The sequence below is a fragment of the Pieris napi genome, chromosome 14, assembly GCF_905475465.1.
Source record: "Pieris napi chromosome 14, ilPieNapi1.2, whole genome shotgun sequence".
NCBI lineage: Eukaryota > Metazoa > Arthropoda > Insecta > Lepidoptera > Pieridae > Pieris > Pieris napi.
Window position 1 is genome coordinate 2346685 of NC_062247.1, and position 23400 is coordinate 2370084.

The 23400-nt window shown below is 32.2% G+C and overlaps 1 protein-coding gene across 1 annotated transcript; it reads left to right on the plus strand.

Annotated features, from left to right (window-relative positions):
- The first annotated feature begins 4554 nt into the window (after nt 1-4554).
- On the plus strand, nt 4555-16841 carry LOC125056227 (arrestin homolog). The gene is made up of 8 exons (XM_047659259.1): nt 4555-4720; nt 6886-7076; nt 9399-9577; nt 9956-10091; nt 10921-11078; nt 12189-12332; nt 13200-13329; nt 16631-16841. Exons 1-8 carry the CDS (start codon nt 4612-4614, stop codon nt 16727-16729), a joined length of 1146 nt encoding a protein of 381 aa, XP_047515215.1. The 5' UTR covers nt 4555-4611; the 3' UTR covers nt 16730-16841.
- Nucleotides 16842-23400: the final 6559 nt, after the last annotated feature.

Consider the following 23400-nt stretch of genomic DNA (forward strand, 5'->3'; position numbering starts at 1 on the left):
TTTGTGTACCGTCAGCAAAATTGATTAAACGAACTATAATTTCACTCATCTTGACCACGACTGTTGTTATGACGAAAGCTCGAGTTTCTATAATAATATTGTAAGCAAAGTAAACTGGTTAAAGACCCATTTAAAAATTTCGTCACTGTTAGATATACTTCTGAGTAACTATTAAATTAGCATAAATATTTTTTTTGCGTTCCACTAATTAAATTATTTATACATGTTATAAAATTCGTCTAATTGCACGTATAAATATCACAACACTCGCATTTCAGGAAACTCTGGTATACTGTATTCTGGTTACAAGTTCCTGTCACAATATTTTATCATTTCAATAGATCTTTGGAAGGGAATGCCTTAAGGATTTTTTGTCTCTTTCATAAAGAAAGTTACGTACGAAGAAGTGAGACAGACAATCGGTGAATGACCGCGAGAAGCGCCTGCGTTGGTTACCTAGCTGATCGTGAAGGACAAGTTCAATGATTTATCTATTGGGAATTAAATTCAATATTTAACTAAACTAAATATAGTATTAAAAACAAATGAAGATGCAATACTCGTAATAAAGACTCATCAAAAAAATTTAGTTTTTTGTGCAAATTTGGGTGTAAATTTAGTGCCTTTTTCATAATTTTCGGTTAATTGCACAAATACGAGAAGAAAATCTTTTAATATGTATATATATTGTTGGCAATGGTATTAAACAATCTAACTTAATATAACATATATTACTTGTCAGATACGTTGTTCTTCTATGGCCAAGTCAATTAAAAACATATAAGATTAATTGTAACTTGGTCACTATAAGATGTTGTTAGGTTAGCTAATTACGTTATAGTATAAGATCCCGATATACAACGACCTTCACCGAGATGCTTATTTAATGAAACGTATTTTATATTTAATTTAATATGTCAATAAATATAATCCATATCGGTTGCCTAGCAAATTTCAGTCCAGAGTATGTTTAATTAATATTTAAAAAAAATTTTTTGATTATAATTTGCATGTAGTAAATTTTTTAAATTTTTTTCAATAAATATTTTTAAGCAGGGTAGTATTATATATGTATCACTATAACTTTCTTTTTTACTAAAGATGTATATATACTTTAGTGTCACATAAATAATTAATTGATTAAAAACAACCTAACGTTTGCATATTCTTTGGGCTTCATACTTTCGATTGGTATAGAATTTATCTAATAATCATACCGGTGAAATGTTTAAAAAAATTTTTTTTTTAATATTAATTAAAAATACTCTGGACTGAAATTTGCTAGGCAACCCATATGGATTATATTTATTGACATATTAAATTAAATATAAAATACGTTTCATTAAATAAGCATCTCGGTGAAGGTCGTTGTATATCGGGATTTTAGACCATAATAACTTAAGACAGAAGATTCCCTAAGTAGGGACTGAACAAATTGACCGACCTGGTTTTACATGGATCTTACAGCGCCTCTTTTAAGCTAAAATAACTGCCAAAAAAAGTATAGTTTTTTACAAGTTATGTTTTTGATGGCATAGTTTTTGGTCAAAAGTTTCCTTGTGAGAGAGTTATAGTGAAATATATATTATAGTATACAAAAGCAAACTTTTTTATGCATTTTTTTCGTCTAATTGCGATCTACAATATCGAAATTTTATGCTTTAAAGTCAAATTTTGTGTTGGCGGCTATTATACTCACAGTATTCACAATGTTTTTACATTTCTCTTCTCAGCCCAAACATGCTGCAACAAACATTTTTTGTTATTATTGTATTGAACTAGATATGAATTTAAATTTGCAATCCGTCAAAGGGACTAGTTCCAAGATAAGGTGGAAAGGGTTTACGACTGCTTATTGAATGTGAGTTTACGATGTGTTTCCGGCCTTTCCATTGATGTTCTTGAATAAACTGTTTGCATCTTTTTGATGGCTTTTGACGTTTATGTGTTTTATATGAATATTTAAGTCATTTAACTTCCCCAATGGGGCATGGTAACGGTTGTAACTCTGTTTCATCTACATTTTTTATGTCATTTAATTTGTCTCTTACTCTTAAACACAAAGTTATGCGGTAATATAGCCTGACAATAGTTCAACCGCATTGGTCACTAAGAACCTTTTAAATCTTCAGTTACTCTTAAGTTTACTAAATTCCCAAGACAAGTAATGTGGACCGCTATCTATACATAAAGAATTACCGTTTATTAATGTTTAAGATGTATCATTCATTTTTGTCTCAAATCGCTTTGATAATCAGTTAGTCAAATTAAAATATGATTTATTGATGTAGGTAGTTAAAAAATAACCTACCTACATTAAAAAAAGTAATGGTTCTATATTTTAATTTACTGCCAGTTGTGAAACCTCCTTTTAATTCAAAAAGATGTTTTTTAAATATATGTGAGTATGAAAGTAACATGCAACCATTATAACATGCTTCTCATCGCATATTGAAGCATTTACTTAATGTAATTAAATATAAAATTATGAATAAATGGATGAGAAAATCGAATGTTTCACGTCTATCAGCAAGGCGCGGTGAAATAGGACTATGCACTTACTGTGGAAATAACACGCTAACATGTCTTGTTAAAGTCTTAACTAAGCGATAGTTTATCAAAAAGACTGTTACGATGTATCTCCTCCAAAACGCTTGTAGCATCATTTCTGTTTTACTTTACCGTCCAAACGAAAACAAATGTCTAAGAATGATTCCTAGAACTACACACATTGATGAGAGATAAGTGATGCCAACTTGGGGGTTCCCTCCAAAAATATGGGGAATCAAGATGTCTAAGTGTGCGAGGCGGTACATTTATTTAGGAGGTATATTATTTAAAAAAAATATTTTTTCATAAATATTTATTATGCCTCAACCCAACAAACTCAACCTAACTAAACGTTTTTAAACACCAAGATGAAAATAACAGCTATGCTATAGTACTTGTATATATTTTGGATGCATATTTGACAAAGCGATTGTACAAAATACTTTAGGAGTTTTTAAGGTATTAGGGGGTCCTAGGGGAACACTCTCTAGGTGTCGGCATCACTGCGTATTGTATGCGTATACGTTAATAATAATAGAAGCGTGTCATAACATAAGATTGTATAATTCGTGAGTAGGCTTTTAAAGCGATGTGAAGACATACTATAGACAAAAATCGGATTTAATATTGGTGGAGCCTTCAAATAAGGCTTCTTTACGCAAAATACTATGTAGGTAATATTTATTTATGTGCATAAAATCTAAACAACTATCTACTACCATCAAAACTTTGCCCTATCACTTGTGTCACTCTTCAAATATTACGTTACAAATGATTCTCTAATTTCGTAAGCTGTAGACCATTTTTTTACGAACTCGGTATTTTACAGTACCAGTAGTAAATTTATCCTTGAAGCAGTTATGACTGTAAAAAAGCATCCAAAATTATTCAAAACATTCAAAGAAACTAGCCTGTATATACTGAGGGATCCAACACGGCTGTGGGTACCTGCATGCTGCACCACGATGTATGGAAAAAATTGTTACGCTATGGCTATGAAACTATTTAATCTACCTAGAAGTTATAGATCACTGCTGCTTTCAAGGAGAAGGTGATTAAATTTTTAAAGGCAAGGTGCCTTTATAGCGTGGGTGAGTATTTAGACCATAAGTTTGACATCAATTCTAAATAATTTAACTTATTATTATGACATTATGTTAATGTTCTTATTATATGACATTATAAAAATCAATATGACACTTTCATGCCTATATATATATGGCTGATTGTGCGGATTTTTATAATTAATCTATCTAATTAAACCACTATACCAACCACTATAATAAATAATTAAGGATTATGGTTTAGCCGTAAATTACAAACCTTCTTTAATTTTATATGCAGTAGAAATGCTGTTTTGCATGATAAACTATAATATACGGCCAGTTGATCAGTTGATTAAAGTTAGTAGTTACTAATAATAATCCAGTGGCGGTTTCATACATAGGTATTCCTGACGACGACGATTTTAAGTTTATGACATTCATAGAAGTCATAGAAGCAATGTTATTGAGTACATAGCCAAAAAAATAAATATAAATAAAAAAAAATAGTTCGTGCCGTCATACAAACGCATGGTATCCAGGAGATTTTAGCTTAGAAGACCGGCAACGCACTTGCGAGCCTTCTGGCAATGTGAGTGTCCATGGGCGGCTTACCTTAAGACTAGCTATAATAAGTTGCCCCCTGTTATATAAAAAAAAGCTACTACGCCTTTAGATATATTTAAACTAGTAATAAAAAAGCTACTACATGTACCTATAGATAGCTTAAGACTAGCTATAATAAGAGCTATATTATATATGTTACATATAGTAAAACATACCTGCAAACAAAATCACCATTGCTCTTATTTTAGGATTTCGATTGAATTTTCCATTGAGCCAAAGCGAAATCTTTGAAATTCCCAAAGCAAGTGGGAGTTGTCCTTAACTGAGTAATAATACTAATATGATTATCGTAGCTTAGAAGCCTTATACATATATAATCCTCTATAAATATAAGGGAAATGAAATTCACGACGCATTTTACCTGGAGTCGTGAACAGATCGAGTTATCAAAATGGTATATAATTTCAAGGTTTATAAAAAGTGTTCTCCGAATGGAAAGATTACACTGTATATGCCGAAGCGTGACTTCGTGGATCACATTTCTTATGTTGAGCCCATAGGTGAGTATTTGTTTAGACTCTCCTGTATTATACGGAAAATCATTAAAAGTATTGAAATCATGAACATACTATCCTCTCTTAAAATAAATCAGTGGCGCTACAACCTTTAGGTCTTTAGGTGAATCTGTTTCATGATCATTTTTAAAATCTAATAGGCAAGTAGGTCAGCCTTCAGTGCCTGACACACGCCGTCGACCTTTTTGGGTCAAAGACATGTCGGTTTCCTCACGATGTTTTCCTTCAACGTTCGAGCAAATGTTAAATGCGCACATAGAAAGAAAGTCCATTGGTGCACAGACAGGGATCGAACCTACGACCTCAGGTATGAGAGTCGCACGCTGAACTAGGGCAACACTGCTCTATTCCATCCTCTCCTTATTTTTTATTTGTTAGTATTTTTGTCTTATTATTTGTGATCTCCTTAATATTATATTGTCTTACCGTTCTACTGTCGCTCGTATACAGTTCTTTCTCTGAACAACTGTTTTAAACCAGTTATTAGTTAATGGACATTTTTCGTACTTTACTTATAATTAGTTTATTTAATGTCATAATTAAAATTTAGAATTACTGTCATAGAGACGGACCCATATTATTTTGTAATAGTACAATTATTATAATGAATCATAGCAAACGTTAATTGAAGCACTAAGTATTTTTCCCCAAGAAATACGATACAGCACCAAACGATGTGGCCGAAGTCTGTAACAGCTGAAGTTATCCATCATAACGGCTGATGGGTTGTTCCTTGTTCTAACAGATATGACTTTAATAGCCTCCTTTACGATGTTTGTTCCTTAAAGTTTGTAGTTTCAAAGTACACATTTTATTTGAGGTTTTTTTCGTATATTTTCTACAGGAGAGCTTTAGAGTGCTTAATAGAAACTTTATAATTGATATAAATTTATTCAAATTCATTTAACAGTAGTTGTGACTGGCACCTCTCGCTAAATACGAAGTGTCAACTTAAGTAAATAACGTAAAATAAATTCTACTTTATACTTTAACAAGTTTTATTGAAGTTAATTATATTTTACAAGAAGTCTACATAAACGATACTCATTATACATATTGGGACTGTGAGTCTACTAACTAATATATAGTCACATAACTATTAACACACAAGTATCCCGGTAGAGGTTCAGGCTCGATTCCCGACAACAGAAGCATTAGGTAAGGGAAGAGAAGGTTGGCATCAGAAAATATGTCAATAACATAGATTTTAGAGAGGAATTAATGTCGGGTTTCTGTGTTAATGTTATTTGAAAATAGGTGGCCCGCAAAATTCGTTTCGCATTAATATGTTTAAAAAAAAGCAGAATGTAAGTGCCCGCTCCTATTTCATATTGCCTCCTGCTGATAGAGCACAAATCTTTGTTTTTAATTTATTTTACTATTATGAAACACGTTCACTGCGGCAAGTAAAATCATAATTTTTCATCAGGTGCGGCGGCGGGCCAAAATGCGCCCCCAATGATATTTCCGCCGGTGCGTGGCAGGTCTTTCTAGACCCAACAGTACTAGGATAGATTAAATTGCTCTAACTTTGTGGAAACATAATGTATTCGTTTTTTTTTTATATTGTTAGAATGACCTGCATCAATTTTTAAGTTTTTTTTAATAAACACAAAACTTCCTATGGTAATCAACATATGATTACCATTCGTTCAGAAAATACATAAAAAAATACAAATCCAAAAATAGTAAAATATATATGAATCGTTATAGTATAAGAATATTTTATTTAATGTTTTTTAAAAATTGGAAACCAGCAAAATTTTGCGCCTATTATTATATAATAGCAATGTGTTTAATAATATTCTGTTTTCTTTGTACGTAACAGCAACTGATTATTATTAAAATTTTTACGTTTACTCATGTTTTAATAATTGTATACTAAGTTTTTGTTCATTTATAAAAGGATGTCGTATCGACAAATCATTAACGTATACGTTAATAATATACATATTATTTTCATTCTTTATTACTCTCAGTATTGAGAATTATTTACTAAATTTAAAAGATATTACAATCTATATAAATATCGTTATATATACTATCGTTATCTTAAAACTAATTTAACTAAGCTTTTGAAGAAGAGCATAAACATGTATACTACTTTCCATATAAGTAGTTTTTAATTCATTAAAGTATTTTTTATTTAGATGGCATTGTCGTCGTTGATGAAGAATACGTGCGTGGGCGCAAGGTGTTCGCTCAGGTTGTATGTACCTTCCGGTATGGCCGAGAGGAGGATGAGGTCATGGGGGTCAACTTCTACAAGGAACTCTACCTTGCTTCGGAACAGATCTACCCAGCACCAGAAAAGCGAGCCTATGATTTGACACGTACTCAGGTATTAAGAACAAGACAACATACAAATTTCGTTGCGACCTTCAGATTTGATATTCTCGAATATTTCGTCTCCACAACCTATTTCTGTCATGAATAAAGTGTTTATTTCTTTATTATTTATGTTAGTTCTCACGATTCTGCCTTGCGATTCTGTAACTCATCTCCTTATCAGAATTCCAAATCATAAAATGACTGCTTCACGACTGATTTGAGCGCGACCGCCGCTGCGAAAACCGCCGTGAGAGTTCGAAAAGTGAGTTACAGAATCGCAAGGCTGTCCCTTTTATACGTCTATATTGCTAGCGTGTAATCTTATCTTCATCATAGCGCCACTGCAACCTAATTAGTGGCTATCATAAACATAATAATAGAAACAAAACATTTGTGCATGGGAATTTTTCATTAATTCGAAGTAAAACGACTACATGTTTGCGTTTAATAAAACTAGTATAAAATATTTTAAAGAATCACCAAGAAAAATGTTAAAAATGTTGCTTGAAGTACAATATAAGTCGTCAAAAAATCGTTTAATAACGTAATAGTTTAAAGTTTTTCCAAATCAATTAAACCTAAGCTGTAGGTTCTTTTAATTTGCGGGTACGAGAATACTACCCGCAAAAGAAAAAGTTAAATTTCCCGGCTTTCCCATGTAAGCGGTTTAACGAACGGACCTCTAAAACTAGTTTATCACAGCTTTATAATAATTTTACTTCATTGTCGCTTTTCGTGAACCAAGTGCTAATCCCCAAATAAATTTGATTTACGTGGCGAATGCGGCGTTCAGCCGAGCGCCATCTAATTATTACTGGCATAGCACATTCAACTATCAGTGGAAAAATTATATTAGCCATAACTTTTAGTGATTTATTTGTCATGTTTAAAGAAAACACTTTTTTACCGGATTGAAGTTATGTATTATTATTAAATAAAAATCTTTAAATGTGTAAAAGTTATGTTAATAAAAGACAATACTATTATTTGTCATGTCTTAGTAACTGCATCTAAACTATTGTGTTATATTTAATAGTTGCACACTAGCGTCATTCATGTGTGAGATACAGCATTCTAATAATATTGTGAAGACGAGACTGCAAAAATAACATTACATAGATACATAGACGTACTTATCGTAGCTGTGTTAATAAGATATATTCACTACCTAGGTTTCACTCGTAATTCTGTTGATAAGCGAAATCTGTAAAACAGCTCTGGCTTAATGTACACTCCATGGGTATATCACTTGCGGTCTCCGTTCTCTATTATAAAAAGGAATACAATTGTTACCCCATCATAGCTGCTTTTAATTACTAACCAACACTAACAAGGCCAAGACTGAAGCCAACGCATTTAACAAAATAAGGAAAAACTAATTTAATTTGATTATCAAAGATTAAGGGTCTGTTTCACAATGTACGGATAAGTTCTACATAAGTTCCAAATTAGCTATTTATTACTTATTGGTAGGATAAACACTATTGTTGCGTTTCACGACTGTCAGATAGCGCTATTCGTCACATAAAGTCCAGCATAAGCTATGAGTCCGATGAATGTCAAATAGCACAATTTATCTTACAAATAATTTATGTGTTGCATAGCTATTTGGTACTTTATCCATACATTGTGAAACAGACCCTAATAGAATCAAAAATGTAACTCTTAGATATAAAACTCCAAACTTTTCAACGATTTCAAACGATTTCCGGTTTGTTTTTATGAAATTTCCTGTTAGTAAACTGTGTTGCGAAGAAGAGTTAATAGGGATTTAATAACTGTGGTGTGTTTTATTCCTCTTTAGTATCGACGATAAAGTTGAAGAAATTGTTAAGTTGGTTATAGATATTTGTCGGTCGAACTTTAACAGGATATAATTTAAATTGCCTGGAGGGACACGTAAATACTATTCTTTCTATCGATTAGGTCAAATCATAAATATGGTCAATAGCCACAAAATAAACATAAACTTAAATAACTAATCTAAATAATAAGCAGTTTGCTTTAAGTTATAACTAAATCGCTAATTCAATATAGCTTAAGTTATTAGATTTTTGGTGATGACCGTTATCACTTGAATAAATTAAAATTTAAAAAAAAATTACTAAGCCGTATTGGCATAGTACGCAACTGACAGTTTGAAGTTTTCGTAGTGTTTTATTACAATGGATTAATCGCATTAGCGCCTTTAACACTTGCAAGAAGTTGAAGTTGAAACAAAAGTCTATGATATATGAAACATTGATTACCTTAGAATAAAGAAAATTATCAAAAGACCCCTCCCCTAGGCTTATACGTATAGTATTATTATTAACTCTTTTTATTCCTTCAGGAAAGGCTCCTGAAGAAATTGGGACAGTTTGCCCTGCCCTTCCGTCTATCAGTGCCAGCTGGCTCCCCTGGGTCGGTCACACTGCAGCCAGGGTTGGAAGACGAGGGCGAGCCGTGTGGTGTCCACTATTACATGAAGCTCTTTGTTGGAGATACTGAAATTGATAGATCTCACCGAAGGTAAGAATACATGTATTTTCAAAGTACGATTGTGTATAACTTTAGCTTGTTTCGATAAGAATAGATCTAACTAGATTAGTTTCTGGTCAACTATCGCTGGTCATAAATCTTTTAAAAATCTTCACACCAATTGACCTAGTCCCATGCTAAGCTGGTGAAGCTTGTGTTATGGGTACTAGGCAACGGATATACATACATAGATAGACCAAACACATATAAATACATATTTAAACACCCAAGACCTAAGCACAACACCAAATGCTCATCACATCGATGTTGTCTCAGCCGGGGATCGAACCCGGGACCCATGGATTCGCAGTCAGGGGTACTAACCACGAGACCAATGAGCCGTCAAATAGACATTGTTTACTCTTTCAGGAGCACAGTGGCTCTGGGTATCCGAAAGGTACAGTTCGCTCCTAACAAGCCAGGCCCACAGCCATGCACTTTGGTCAGGAAGGACTTTGTGCTGTCCCCTGGACAACTGGAGCTTGAACTCACCTTGGATAAGCAGGTATTAAACATATGCAATATAAATTATTGTTTTATTTTTCGGTTTGTGGTACAAGATTTACATATAATGTTAGGAGTCTCGACTGAAGAAAAAGAAAATATGAGCCGTCACGGGACGCCTGGCAGATGTGAAACATCGACATTATTTCGTAAAAGTAATATGCAGAAAAGAACAGATTGTGATAGGAACTAAATATGTCATAATGATAAATAAAATATTACGATTTTTTTCCAGATAACGATGACTATTTATTGAATAAACATTTATTTTCATTAAATACAAAAATTGACTTCGAAATACACACACCGTACACACAACTGCATATAGACTGTATATATACCATCATATAGCGTGGCGTCGCCACGGTATGCGTCGCCACGCCAGAAATCGGTTTTACGTGCGGCTATAGATGTTTCACATCAAAAAAACAACACTTGGAGGAGACTTAACTAGGCCTTGCTTTATAGAATTACTTATTAAGATGTAAGAATATATATATATTATACATGTATGAAATATAGGACATACAAAGGCTTTGTTATGATGATTGCTTTTTTACTTTAAAGAATAAACTTTGTGTTATGAAATTTAAATGAAATAATTGTGTAAAAAATATTTGCATCTAACAGTACAAACAAAGACAACATTTTAATATCCCAGTTCAGAAATTCATTATTCAGTATTATGTTTAATTAAAAAATTATTTTCCTATCGCAAATTAAAGTTTGTTTCAGATTATAAAAAAAGTCCATTCACAGGTCAGACTTAACACAGAGACTCGAAAATTCAAAGTATTCTAATAAATATAAAATTATTTTAAACCCTACAGTTGTATATTCATGGCGAGACCATCGCGATCAATATAAGCGTCCGTAACCATAGCAACAAGGTTGTTAAGAAAATCAAAGCCTGCATCTTGCAGTCTGTGGATGTGGTTCTCTTCCAGAATGGACAGTACCGCAATGTGGTATGCAGCATTGAGACTCAGTAAGTATATGTTATATGTTTCATGGAATCCAGGTTTATATATATATGAGAGTGATTCTCTCCATTTGTTTTGTTTCAATCGTATACGATTTATTTCAGATGTATTAATAACTGGCTTTTTTTCTTGCTTTACAGTGGTAATACTTATTTAATCAAATATGCCTCAACTAAACTATACACCATCTGTAATATTATACTATCTATCGATGGGAAAAAATAATTATGAGCTATCGATAAGCCTAACACTATGATAGTCATGATATAAAAACTCTGTTCATAAAGCTGAATTGATAAACAATATTTTTTCATATTTATTTGTTTAAGTTAACTTAACTGAAAACAATAGATTTCAGCAAAAAAAATATTGGTTGTTTGTAAAGTAGGTTTACGATCGAGATGTTTACGTGATAACGTCTTATTGGTGATATAAGTTTTTGGGAAGTAAGGAATTAATGAAGATAACAATTTTTTCAAATTTTAAATTACATCTATCGTTTTATTCACACTTTTGATGATAAATTTCGGGTGTAAAATGACAAGTTTACTTATTCGACTATGATATGTACATTTTTCTTCATACATTCACGGAATGACTGGCAGCGCTCGAGATGAGACGGGAGATCGGTCCGTCTCTCTCTCGTTATACCTGCGATCGCGCTCGTGAGGTTTTGGTGTGACACAAGTTTCTGAACATGTCACCCGACTAAAACGATTTTAAAGACGTTATCACGTCAAAAATAAGGAGAAAAGTCTTTAAAGAAACGAAACTATGGCACTCAGTAACCAGCACAGAGATATGCTAGCATACTGCCAAAGAGCCATGGATAGAAGGATGCTGAACATAAGAAAATTAGACAAACAAATAAACGCAGACAAGAGCTAGAATATTATTTTATAACTATACTTAAAGTAAACTTAACTTCTATTATTATTTGGGTGTAGTTCACCAGACATTAAATGTATTTATCATAAAGTAAATATTTACACGAAGATTTCAACACGACTTCTTCCTTCCGCCCATAACTATGAGGTGCAACATATGATATCGATGATGACGCAAAACGTCTTTTGTTTTTAATTCGTCAATTTACAAGTTATACATTATTACAGAGATGGGTGTCCACTGCAACCCGGCGCCTCTATGCAGAAGGTGGTACAACTTCGTCCGGAATTAACGCCATTGCGTGACCGTCGCGGCTTAGCTCTGGATGCCCAGCTGAAACGCCATGACAGCGCTTTGGCATCTACCACTTTGTAAGTAACTTAATATTGTGAATGAGGGTAATTCTTTCTGACGAAACGTCACTGTTTTTAAGTTTTTACGGCATGCGATATTTTTTACGTACAGCAATAACAATAGACGTCCATAACAATTTTTATTCGTTATTGCAATCGAATAGTAAAATGAATGCCCAGTAAAAGTAATTAAATAACAAACGGTATTTAAAAACTTTTTTTTAGAAATAACTTTTAATTTTACGCAAAAAAGTCAATAAAACAAAAATAGATTAAATTACTTTTTTTATATTTTTTATTTTTATTTTTTTTTGTTACTTGTGGCAAATTAAGTTTTTTACATGTGCCCATCTTTTATAATCGACTGTGTTAACGGTATGAAGAATAAGAGGGACATAAAAAGTAGTAGTAATGATTAATTAAATAGTATATTAAGTTGTGGAATACGATACCTGATTCCATACGATGCTACCTCCCTAACATCTTTTGAAATACTTCTACAAAAACATTTCTTAATCATCCTGCTCAAACATGACTTTTGTAATTCTTGTATTTCTTATTCTTTTGTATTGCATTGTAATTTATGAATTCGTGAAATTCGTTTTTAGGTTATTTTATTGTTATTTTTTTTGTATTATTTTAAAACTCGTTTGGTTGAATTCTATAATGTTTCGGTGTACTTTTAATTTTGATTTTGTTGTTGCACTTCTTTTACTCTTAATATTTATTTTAAGTTTATTGCTTACTAAGGTTGCCTGGAAGAGATTCGCTTGTTCGATAAGGCCGTTGTATCCCCTATAATTTTTTCTTATTTATAAAAAAAGACATATATGGATTAAAAAGTTTTTCAGCATGCCAAGCAAATTAATAGTCTTACTTCTATAGGCTTCTAGAACCAGAGCAGCGTGATGCCTTCGGTATCATTGTCAGCTACAGTGCTAAGGTGAAGCTGTATCTTGGCGCGTTGAATGGAGAGCTTAGCGCTGAGCTGCCGTTCATATTGATGCATCCAAAGGTAAATGTTTAATCTTTATATATATCATTCTTCTGTGAGTGTGTATGTCACTGAACTTCTCTCAAACGACTGGATCGATTTTGATGAAATTTTTTGTGTGTGTTCAAGGGGATCTGGGAATGGTTTAGATTCACAAATCAGACCGGCAGATGGCGCTGCAGTCGCTATCTAGGTTATTTATCTATACAGCAAATTAAAAGCTGGTATATATAGATATATAAATCTTCTGTGTATGTGTAATTTAACTCCTAAACAGCTGGATTTTGATGAAATTTTGTAACACACTACCTACTCGTAACTCCTTAATTATAGCTCTTGGAATGACAATTGTCAAATAACTCATAGTCGATAGTAGAACAAAAAATAAACGCGATTGTTAAATTGTTATCTTATAGATCAGTAGAGATTTTCTAAAAATTATAAATAAACATGTTCACTTGTGTGAAATATCATCTAAAAAATTTATTCTAATCACCAAGCTTTGGTTGTAATACTTTTAAAATATGTTTTTTTGTTTCTCAGAAGAAACAAAAATACTGAGATTCTTATTGCATACATATTTGAGCGCATAAATCTTCTGTTGGTACATCATAAATAGAATATTACCATCTCGCAATTTTCTTTGTTTTATTATTACATTGTTACTGACCCGGCCAACTAATATAGCTATTAAAAAATGGGGTTGGTACTAGAAGGGACTAAAAGGGAAATTTAAGGATTATTTTGTTTTTAAATGTCAAATCATAACAAAAAAAAAATGAGATTGGCTACCCGCTTTATTATACATCGCTTTGAAGTATAAAAAATAGTTTACCTACGGAACACAACATCCGTTTCAGAGGAGGTTAGTTAAACAGTGTGACACGAGACTTTAAATAAATAGTTTGTTCGTGCTAAGCATTCAGATAGCCTTGACTATTCCACGTATCCAATCACTTAAGGTTTCCTAAAATAGCTGTAATCAGTCGATCTAAAGTTCGCAACTTAGATACAACAAACAAAGTTACGTTCTAAGTTACAAATAGAATCGAGTTAGTTGTTTCTTCTAATAGATTTCTACTAGCTAATTTAAAAGTCTAGTCTTACGTTCAGACATAATAGCTTTAAGCTGTTTTTATCATAATCTACCGATGCTCTGCTCTGCGCTGCTGCTCTATGGACAACTGAGACCTGTTTTAGATCAACGATTACTTTTTATTTATCAAGAAAGACAATTGAATTTTTGCACAAGAATAAGACACGCTTCAGTCGCTATGAATACTCAAACACAATAACATTAGCATAGCAGATACAACATGATAAACATTAGCAGATTTACTATTATTAATACTAATTAATAATAGTAAATCTGCTAAATTTAAATAATAGTAAATAATAACTATATTATATTTATACGAAAAAAATTAAATATCCAATTGAACAGTATTTATAATTTATAGTTTCCAACTGTACATTTTAATGACATTTATTAATTACATACGTTTTTATCACGCATTAAACAATTGATTTTGAGGTAAACCCAAAAGTGCCTAATGCGTGAAAATATATATTTTTAGAACCTATCACAGAGCTTACATACTATAATTAGAAAAAAAACTTGTACGTCTCGTAATGTCGTATTGATTGCTTTTTAATACACCTAATGTTTGATGAAAATAGAAAATTAATATATTAATCTTACGTATATTTGTAATCTAAATAAAACACTACAATACGCGAACAGAAATTTAAAATGAGAATGACAATATTAATAACATTTTAATGTCGTGACATTGCGACATTCCGCCGACATCTGACGCCTGTTTGTGGCATACATTTTGTGATTCCAATTTAATAATTCGCATGCCTTTGATAATTACGACAACCCTTAAGCCTCTTGTGGGTGACATTTTTCAATAATATTACAAAAAATAATATAAATATATAGTCTGGCTAATGAATGAAGATAATTGAATTATTTGAAAACTTTCGGATGGCAACACACAATTTCATTGAATTTCTTAGATTAGTATGATTTATTGTCTTGATACTTCATGCAATTACTCATTTATATTTCCATTATATATTTTTTCCGAATAGTTAACAGGTATAGCCTAAACATTTAAAAAGTTTCATAATCAATGTGAGAGACAGTAATAACAGCAATCTCTGATGAATGTATGCATATTGATTTTTTGGATTCTGTTTTTGATTATTCCGAATAAAATTGTATTTTATAATGAATATAGTTTTAGTTTTCCATGCAATGCTAGTCATTTTAAGTATCAATAGTAAAATACTAAATACGTTACTATCAATGTAAAAAATTATAAAATCAAGTATCAAGTAAGTTTAATCCACAAAATATATCAAAATTTAAGGGCTACCATACTAAATTTTTTTGAATTTGCCGCGCTTTTTCGTTATCTTCTTTCATTAGCCAGACTCTAGTAAAGTCAGCCTTTCCCATTAGTTAAATAAATGTTCAATTCTATAAGGTTATATATCTTACGTAATATAATTTTAATATATGCCAGGGATGGTGATTAACCCCGCCCATATGTCCATATTGCTGCTGCATACATTTAGAATTATACTATATTATGTAACCTGTTATATAAGTTTTATTTACTAAGATCTAGTATGTACTTTAATGACAAGATACCTAAACAACCTTTTTCTGTATAATTTAAAACTGTCTAGAAATTCACAACAGATTTTTAATATCATAAGGATTTTATTTATTACAACAAACAGATATATTTAAAAAAGAGTATACTCATCCCTTAAAGGCCGGTAACGCACCCAAAACGTCCATGGGCTTCGGTGACCGCCCTATTTGGGCATCCCATAGGCACGTTTGCCCCTCTATAACAATAATAATCAGTCGCGCTACAACCTCTTTATAGGTCTGGGCCTCAGAATTCTGAATCTGTTTCATGATCATTTTTCAATTTAATACGCAAGTAGGTGATCAGCCTCCAGTGCCTGACACACGCCTTCGACTTTTTAGGTCTATGACATGTCGGTTTCCTCACGATGTTTTCCTTTGCCGTTCGAGCGAATGTTAAATGGGCTCATAGAAAGGAAGTCCATTGGTGCACAGCCGGGGATCGAACCTACGACCCCAGGTATGAGAGTCGCACGCTGAAGCCACTAGGCCAACACTGCTCACTGCCCCCCTATACTATACAAAAAATTATTATCTGAACTAACGACCACTATTATTCACCTTTATCTCCACTGTAATGATTTATGCTCTCCGCGAATTCAGCCATAATTTAAAACAAGGAAGGACTTGATATTATGTTCCTATTCTCAGGAGGGCCGTGCTAAGCTGGTGCAAGCAGACAGTCAGGTGGATGTAGAAATGTTCCGGCAGGATACTGTGATCCACCAGGAGAGCATTGACGTTTACTGATCAACCTTTGCAACGAAAGAGATGTGGAGTTGGGGATGTGCTTTGCCAAGACGTAATCGCTTACGAATTACAACCATAATACCGAATACATATTAAGCCCGAAATTTAAACCCAATTATTTCTATATAAAGTATATTATTACCCGACAGATATTATATTAATGTATTATATTTGTTTAGAAAATCTCATTAAATTTATACTTTTCCGCAGATTTGAAGGAAAGAGGTCGTTAATATGCAATGGTATATTAATAATAATTGTCGTCCATAAACAGTTTTAAGGGTACCTGTTATGTATCAACATATTGCGTTGTAACAAATGCCGTTCAGTTTTAAAGGCCGTTTTTTGGCCTTGTGGCCTCTCCGTAGATTCGTTTGCCCTATCATATACAAAAGTAAGTCTCCGTGTGAATAAATAAATTTAATTGTATTATTACAAAATATTTGGTGTTGGTAATTGCAAATTTGTCCTGGCGGACAAAAGAACTATTTTTAGTTATCACCAACTATAAACTGTTCCTAATATTCAAAAAATACATGAACGTCAATATGTTTTGGTTAAAACATAAGGTTAAAAACAAATCTTTTAATTGTATTACTAAAAGTTATAAGTGGGTAGGTATATAAGTGACAGAAATTAATTTATTTCCTAAGTTAATTTCTGACACTTATTGATTGTTAAAACTATTAAACATTCAATTATTAATTATATACTCCTAGTGAATATAATTTATTGTTAAAAGAGTTACTAATAATTTCTTTCTTCCAATCCACGCTTGTAACAATAATTCACTATTATTATTATTTATTAAAGAAGTTATTGAAATAAATAGATAACTTCGCCTTTAACTTTTAGACGTATTCTAAACGTGACCATTGAAGAGACCGACAAGGATAATTATTAGCAGAATTATTATTATTTATTGATTGTTACGAAAAAAATAATTAAAATCAATTAAACACTTCTTATTATTGAATTATAGTTTCCATATAATTACATTATGAATATTGTTTATAAGACAATTATTTATTATTTTGATTGAGTTAATTTGGTAATAAATAGACAATTGTGCCTTCAACGTATTTTATTCTAGTAAATAGGAACATTCGAGGAATATATAAGTACTCTGACTTAAATATTCTAAACGTATGTTTAATACCTAATTTAATTTATATTCTAGTTTTAAGACAGTTAATAACATTACAGTAGAACCTCGATAACGTAAACCTCGGTAACATAAAAACCTCTGTTACTTCAAAAAATTCTATGTTCCCTTCCCATCAGAGCCCAAAACCTCTATAACTTAAAATACGCAACCTCTATAACGTAAATAAATTATCTCTGTATAGGCCCTCAGTAACTAAAAGAAATGTTTCCACAACCTCTATAACATAAAATTATTGTTTGTGAATGAGTAATTTTATAAGAGTGTCAAAACAAATGGTTTCGGTATTTATTGCTTGCACGTGTTTACTAATGTATTGTTAACGTAAACAATACATTACCTATTGTTTGCTTTATCTAAATTCTTCAAAGCTTTGCGGCGGTTAGCTTTGTGACAACGACTTACTTGCATCATAAGTTAATGTGTTAATGTATTCTCCTCTCTATTTGTCATTGAAAATCAAATCGATTTAGAAACAGTGAATTTTTTAAAACAAAAGAAAATCACAGATTTTTTTAAGTAGACTAAACCTTTAGTTGTTGTTTTATTTTTATGTAATGTAAGTAATGTGAATAAATATGATTACATATTTAATTTTCCATCCTTCTGATGCATTCAAGTAAAAATGGGAGGAAGGGTACATAGAAACATGTACATACCTCTATATTAGCCTTTACCTGACATAGAACCTTGATAACTTAAAACCTCTATAACATAAAATATTTTGTGTTTCCCTTGGACTTTATCTTATCGAGGTTCTACTGTATTATAAAAATGTAATCGCTTTCTGAAATAAAATATATTTTCACGTTTGTGTTATTATTAAAATCGTTAAATTCTCCGAGGTCATAACTTAAATTCTTGATAGAGAACTACAGAGAAATTAATGTTTCAAATTTATTGAAGTGAAACTTCTTTATCGGGGTTGGAAAAAAAATTAGTGTAACATTTTTTCGTTACGCGTCACATTTTTCCGTTACGCGCCATATTTTGAAGTGAAACTTCTTTATCGACGTATGGGAGAAATTTTGTAGCAGGTTACGCGCCATGTTGCTTTTGGAAGTCAAACTTCTTTATCGGCGTTGGATAAAAATTTACACACATTTGTCACATTTTTCGGTTACGCACCATCTTTTTCTTGTCCTACCACGGTTGATCCGAAGAGATTCGAAGCCATTAGTAACAAAAATATATAATAACGATAACAATGATAGTAATACTAATAATTCTATTACAATTAATGAAATTCTGTAATAATCTTAGTACTACATAGTAGTACAGTAATAAGTTAAAATGAAATAATTGTATTTGTATTCATGTCTATGATAATAAAAGCCTTTTGTTAAACTTTATCTAATTTAACTTTATTTAACCAATTTCTGTAAAGTTGCATATAGTAGAACATTTTTCGAAAAATAGGGTCATAAAGAAGTTTCACTTCTTACGTGTGTACACACGCATACATTTTTTATATTACTATTACATTTATTACACATACTATTCTTGGGCATCAATTAGCTAAGGTGATACGTTGGTACATTTTATGTCTCTTTAGTCGGTAGGTCAGGGTTGTGCGTCGTGGACAGCAAGGAAACATCTGGAGCGGAAAATCTTTTTCCACCGGTTTCTGTCCAGCGTTTTATCAAGAGAGGCAGCTTATGTAAACTTGGTATATTGTAGATGGACTTTGAAGAACTAATAACGTACGACGGCGTGATATTTACCATTAATATTGTTTTTTTTCTCATGAGATTTAAATCTCCGTTTTGCAATGAGTGAATATCTTATTTTTTTTGTTTTTTTTTAAATTAATAATACTCTACTTCCCTACCATTGTGTCCAGAGACTTTTTCTATCTCTAAATTTTTTACAAAAAACATGATTATATTAATAACAATAAACTACTTCACAAATGGTGTGTTACGCGTCGGCTACATCGGTAATATTTACAATATTCATGGGATGAGCTATATATATTCTCAAATTCTTCCCAAAACCACCACCGCAAAATACCTGCGCAATAAATTTTGCATCTTGCAATTATCTTTAAGTGCCGAAATTACAGAGCTCCAAGTGTAACTTATATCTTTAACACAACAAAAAGGCATCCATTCAAATGACACTTAGCGCGAGTGTGCCGAAACGACAGTAAAAGCCTTTACGAGCCTTGACGCTATTATGATTCATTTGCCTCATATACCCTAACGACTCTGCTAAAGGTGTAGCTATACTGTCAACAGGATACGGAAACTGTTTGGACCGTGAAGCGACTTCCGGGCAATTTACAATTCGAAAGTGGTTCAAATAAAGTTCCTAGTTTTATTCAATTGCTTTAAACCACTTTTGTTTTATAGTTTTCAGATGTGTCTATTAAAACCAGAACGGAAATTTACTAGCTCAATAAAGATTTTAGGTGCTTCTTGATGTACTCAATGTAACTTTATCTATATAGGTAAACAAGTACACTTATGAACGTCAACAGAAAAGATGTTAAATTAATTCTAAATTTACATTTACCAGTTCGCAAGTCAAGGGCGGAGAGCGGGCAAGAACAACTGGCAAAAAATAGGCTGTATATCATAAGCTTGGCGATTTAATAAATCCCGTTTTGGGCAAGATAACGTATCATTACTTCTCTAAGTCGTATATAGGACTAGAATAATTTGAAATTAACAGGATTATTTTAAAATTGTCCACTCGTGTGCAATAGATAAGTGCTTTTCAGCAATCAAGGTCTACTAAATTCGCTTTTATATCAGATAAAGATGTTTTTACTTTAATTATATTGTAAGCTTAATGTATAATTCAAGTGTGGCTATTCAAATAGTATGTAAGAGCTATTTAAATTTTTTTTTTAAAGACAATTCACACCAATTGACCTAGTCCCACGCTAAGCTGGTGAAGCTTGTGTTATGGGTACTAGGCAACGGATATACATACATATTATAGATAGATAGACATATAAATTTATATTTAAACACCCAAGACCTAAGCACAACACCAAATGCTCATCACATCGATGTTCGTCTCAGCCGGGGATCGAACCCGGGACCCATGGATTCGTAGTCATAGGTACTAACCACTAGACCAATGAGTCGGTAAATATGTCCTAGGATCGGTAAGCGACTTCCATGGTTCCTACAATGTGGCGGTATGGGTTATACCTGAAGTGGTTTAGTGCGTATTGTTCAACCGCTTTGGAGTAGCAATCTGAAGGGTTGAACCTTACATCGCAGTATGGTATGGTAATGGGAATAATTTCCTATTTGGTTCTTTACATTTCTTTTTCATGCGGCTGAATTGCTATTTAATACAATTGTTTTCCAGCCATCCATATTCACTATAATGATAGTGTGCATAAAATGATACATAAAAAAACCAAATATGTCTGATGATTATCCTACCTGTGTGTTTGTATTGTTGTAAGCATTTGAATTATTGTAATAAAAGGTTCTTAAGGTGCTATTAGGGATAGTATGTAAGAGGTCTTATAATGTAAAAGGTAGGAGTGAAATAAAACAATGTATACTTCAAGACAACCTTTAATCCGTCCAAAATAAACAACAATAGGGCGAACTCTTTGAGTTTTAAACTTTATATTAACAAATCACTTAAGACTAGCTAAATTATTCTAAGGAGAGTTCTTGTTCGATGATAGAATAAAATTTAACAGATATGTAAATGATATGTAGAATATGTTTCGAAATTCAAAAAGGTTTTGACGAAAAAGGTTTTTCTAAAAATACATAGAGGACAGTGATTTAGAAATAAAATACGATATGTCACTAGAGTTCCAATTTTAAATATTATTTTACCATCGAAGCATTTGAAATTCGAATCTATACAAGATACATACATCATGCGTCCATAACGCTAGTTTACTCTGCCGATAGTAATACTTTATCCTCATTATTTACAATCCCACAAGAATTATCTAGTTATTACACTAGAGACACGTAAAAAAGTGGCAAAGATTCAGTCACTTACATCCTAATATTTACATAATAAAATCCTAACCATTCGATGAAATATCGACGACTGAGGATTTCTATTTGAGTACGCTACGATTGTAAAAGAGAGTAATTTCAAGAAACTATACTCAAAAAATAATTATATATTTAAAATGTATTCAAACCGTCACCTTTGGCTTAGAGAAGCAAAGGGAATATTTACTTATTTATTTGGGAAACAAAACAGATACATCTCTAAACAATAAAAAAAGTTAAAAAATAAAACATAAAATAAAGACATTGGATGTATCCACAAAAAGTTTCACTAATATAAATATGATACAGAGCAAGAAAGCTGAGAAAATATGAATTACAATTTCAGGGTTTTGACGTGAATCGTTGTGATATTAAGGGTCTGTTTCACAATGTATGGATAAAGTACCAAATAGCTATGCAACACATAAATTATTTGGAAGATAAATTGTGCTATTTGACATTCATCGGACTCATAACTTATGATGGACATTATGTGACGAATAGCGGTATCTGACAGTCGTGAAACGCAACAATTGTGTTTATCCTACCAATAAGTAATAAATAGCTAATTTGGAACTTATGTAGAACTTATCCGTACATTGTGAAACAGACCCTAAATGTTGAGTTATATAATATAAAAAATAAATCAGTGGCACTACAACCTTATTAGGTCTGGGCCTCAGATTTCTGTATCTGTTTCACTATAATTTGCCAATCTTATAGGTAAGGAGGTGATCACCCTTCTGTGCAACACACGCCGTCGACTCTTTGGGTCTAAGGCAAGCCGGTTTCCTCGTGATGTTTTCCTTCACCGTTCAAACGAATGTTAAATGCGCACATAGAAAGAAAGTCCATTGGTGCACAGCCCGGATCGAACCTACGACCTCAGGGATAAGAGTCGCACGCTGAAGGTAAACAATGCTCTCTGATTTGTAAAATTATATTGATTTACTCGTGCTAATTGCGAGATATTTTGGTAGAATCCTCAGTCGACGATCAGCCATCGAAAAACGAACGAAATAGAAAGAGTTAAAGAAACATCCGATTTCGAAATTTCGAAAATGAAAAGTTTAAATGCACTCGACAAATGAAACGTAAAATCGGTCTTCGGTTTAACGTAATTAAAGCTGTTTGAAAGTTTCTGTTGCACTTCAGATTCGTTTGTGTTATATGAAATGTCAATAGGGAACTTTGGAAATCGGATATTTCAACGAAAATTTTGCAAATATCATTTTCGACTGCGGGCGCTCGGTTCATGTTTGGATGCCCGGAGTAAACTAAAATTTCTATCAAAATGAAAAATTACCACTTACATAACATGATAGAGTTAGGCCTGTACATACCACCGCATTGTCCGCACTGCGCTCTGGGTACTGACTGTATATCGTGTTAAGGACGTGTTCACACAATTTGATTTAACATCCCATAAAAGTCAATTCTTCAACGAAATCATACTCAAAACAAATCTTAAATATAAAAAATATCAAAGTTATTGTTGGCTAATAAAATCTGTCCCAAAA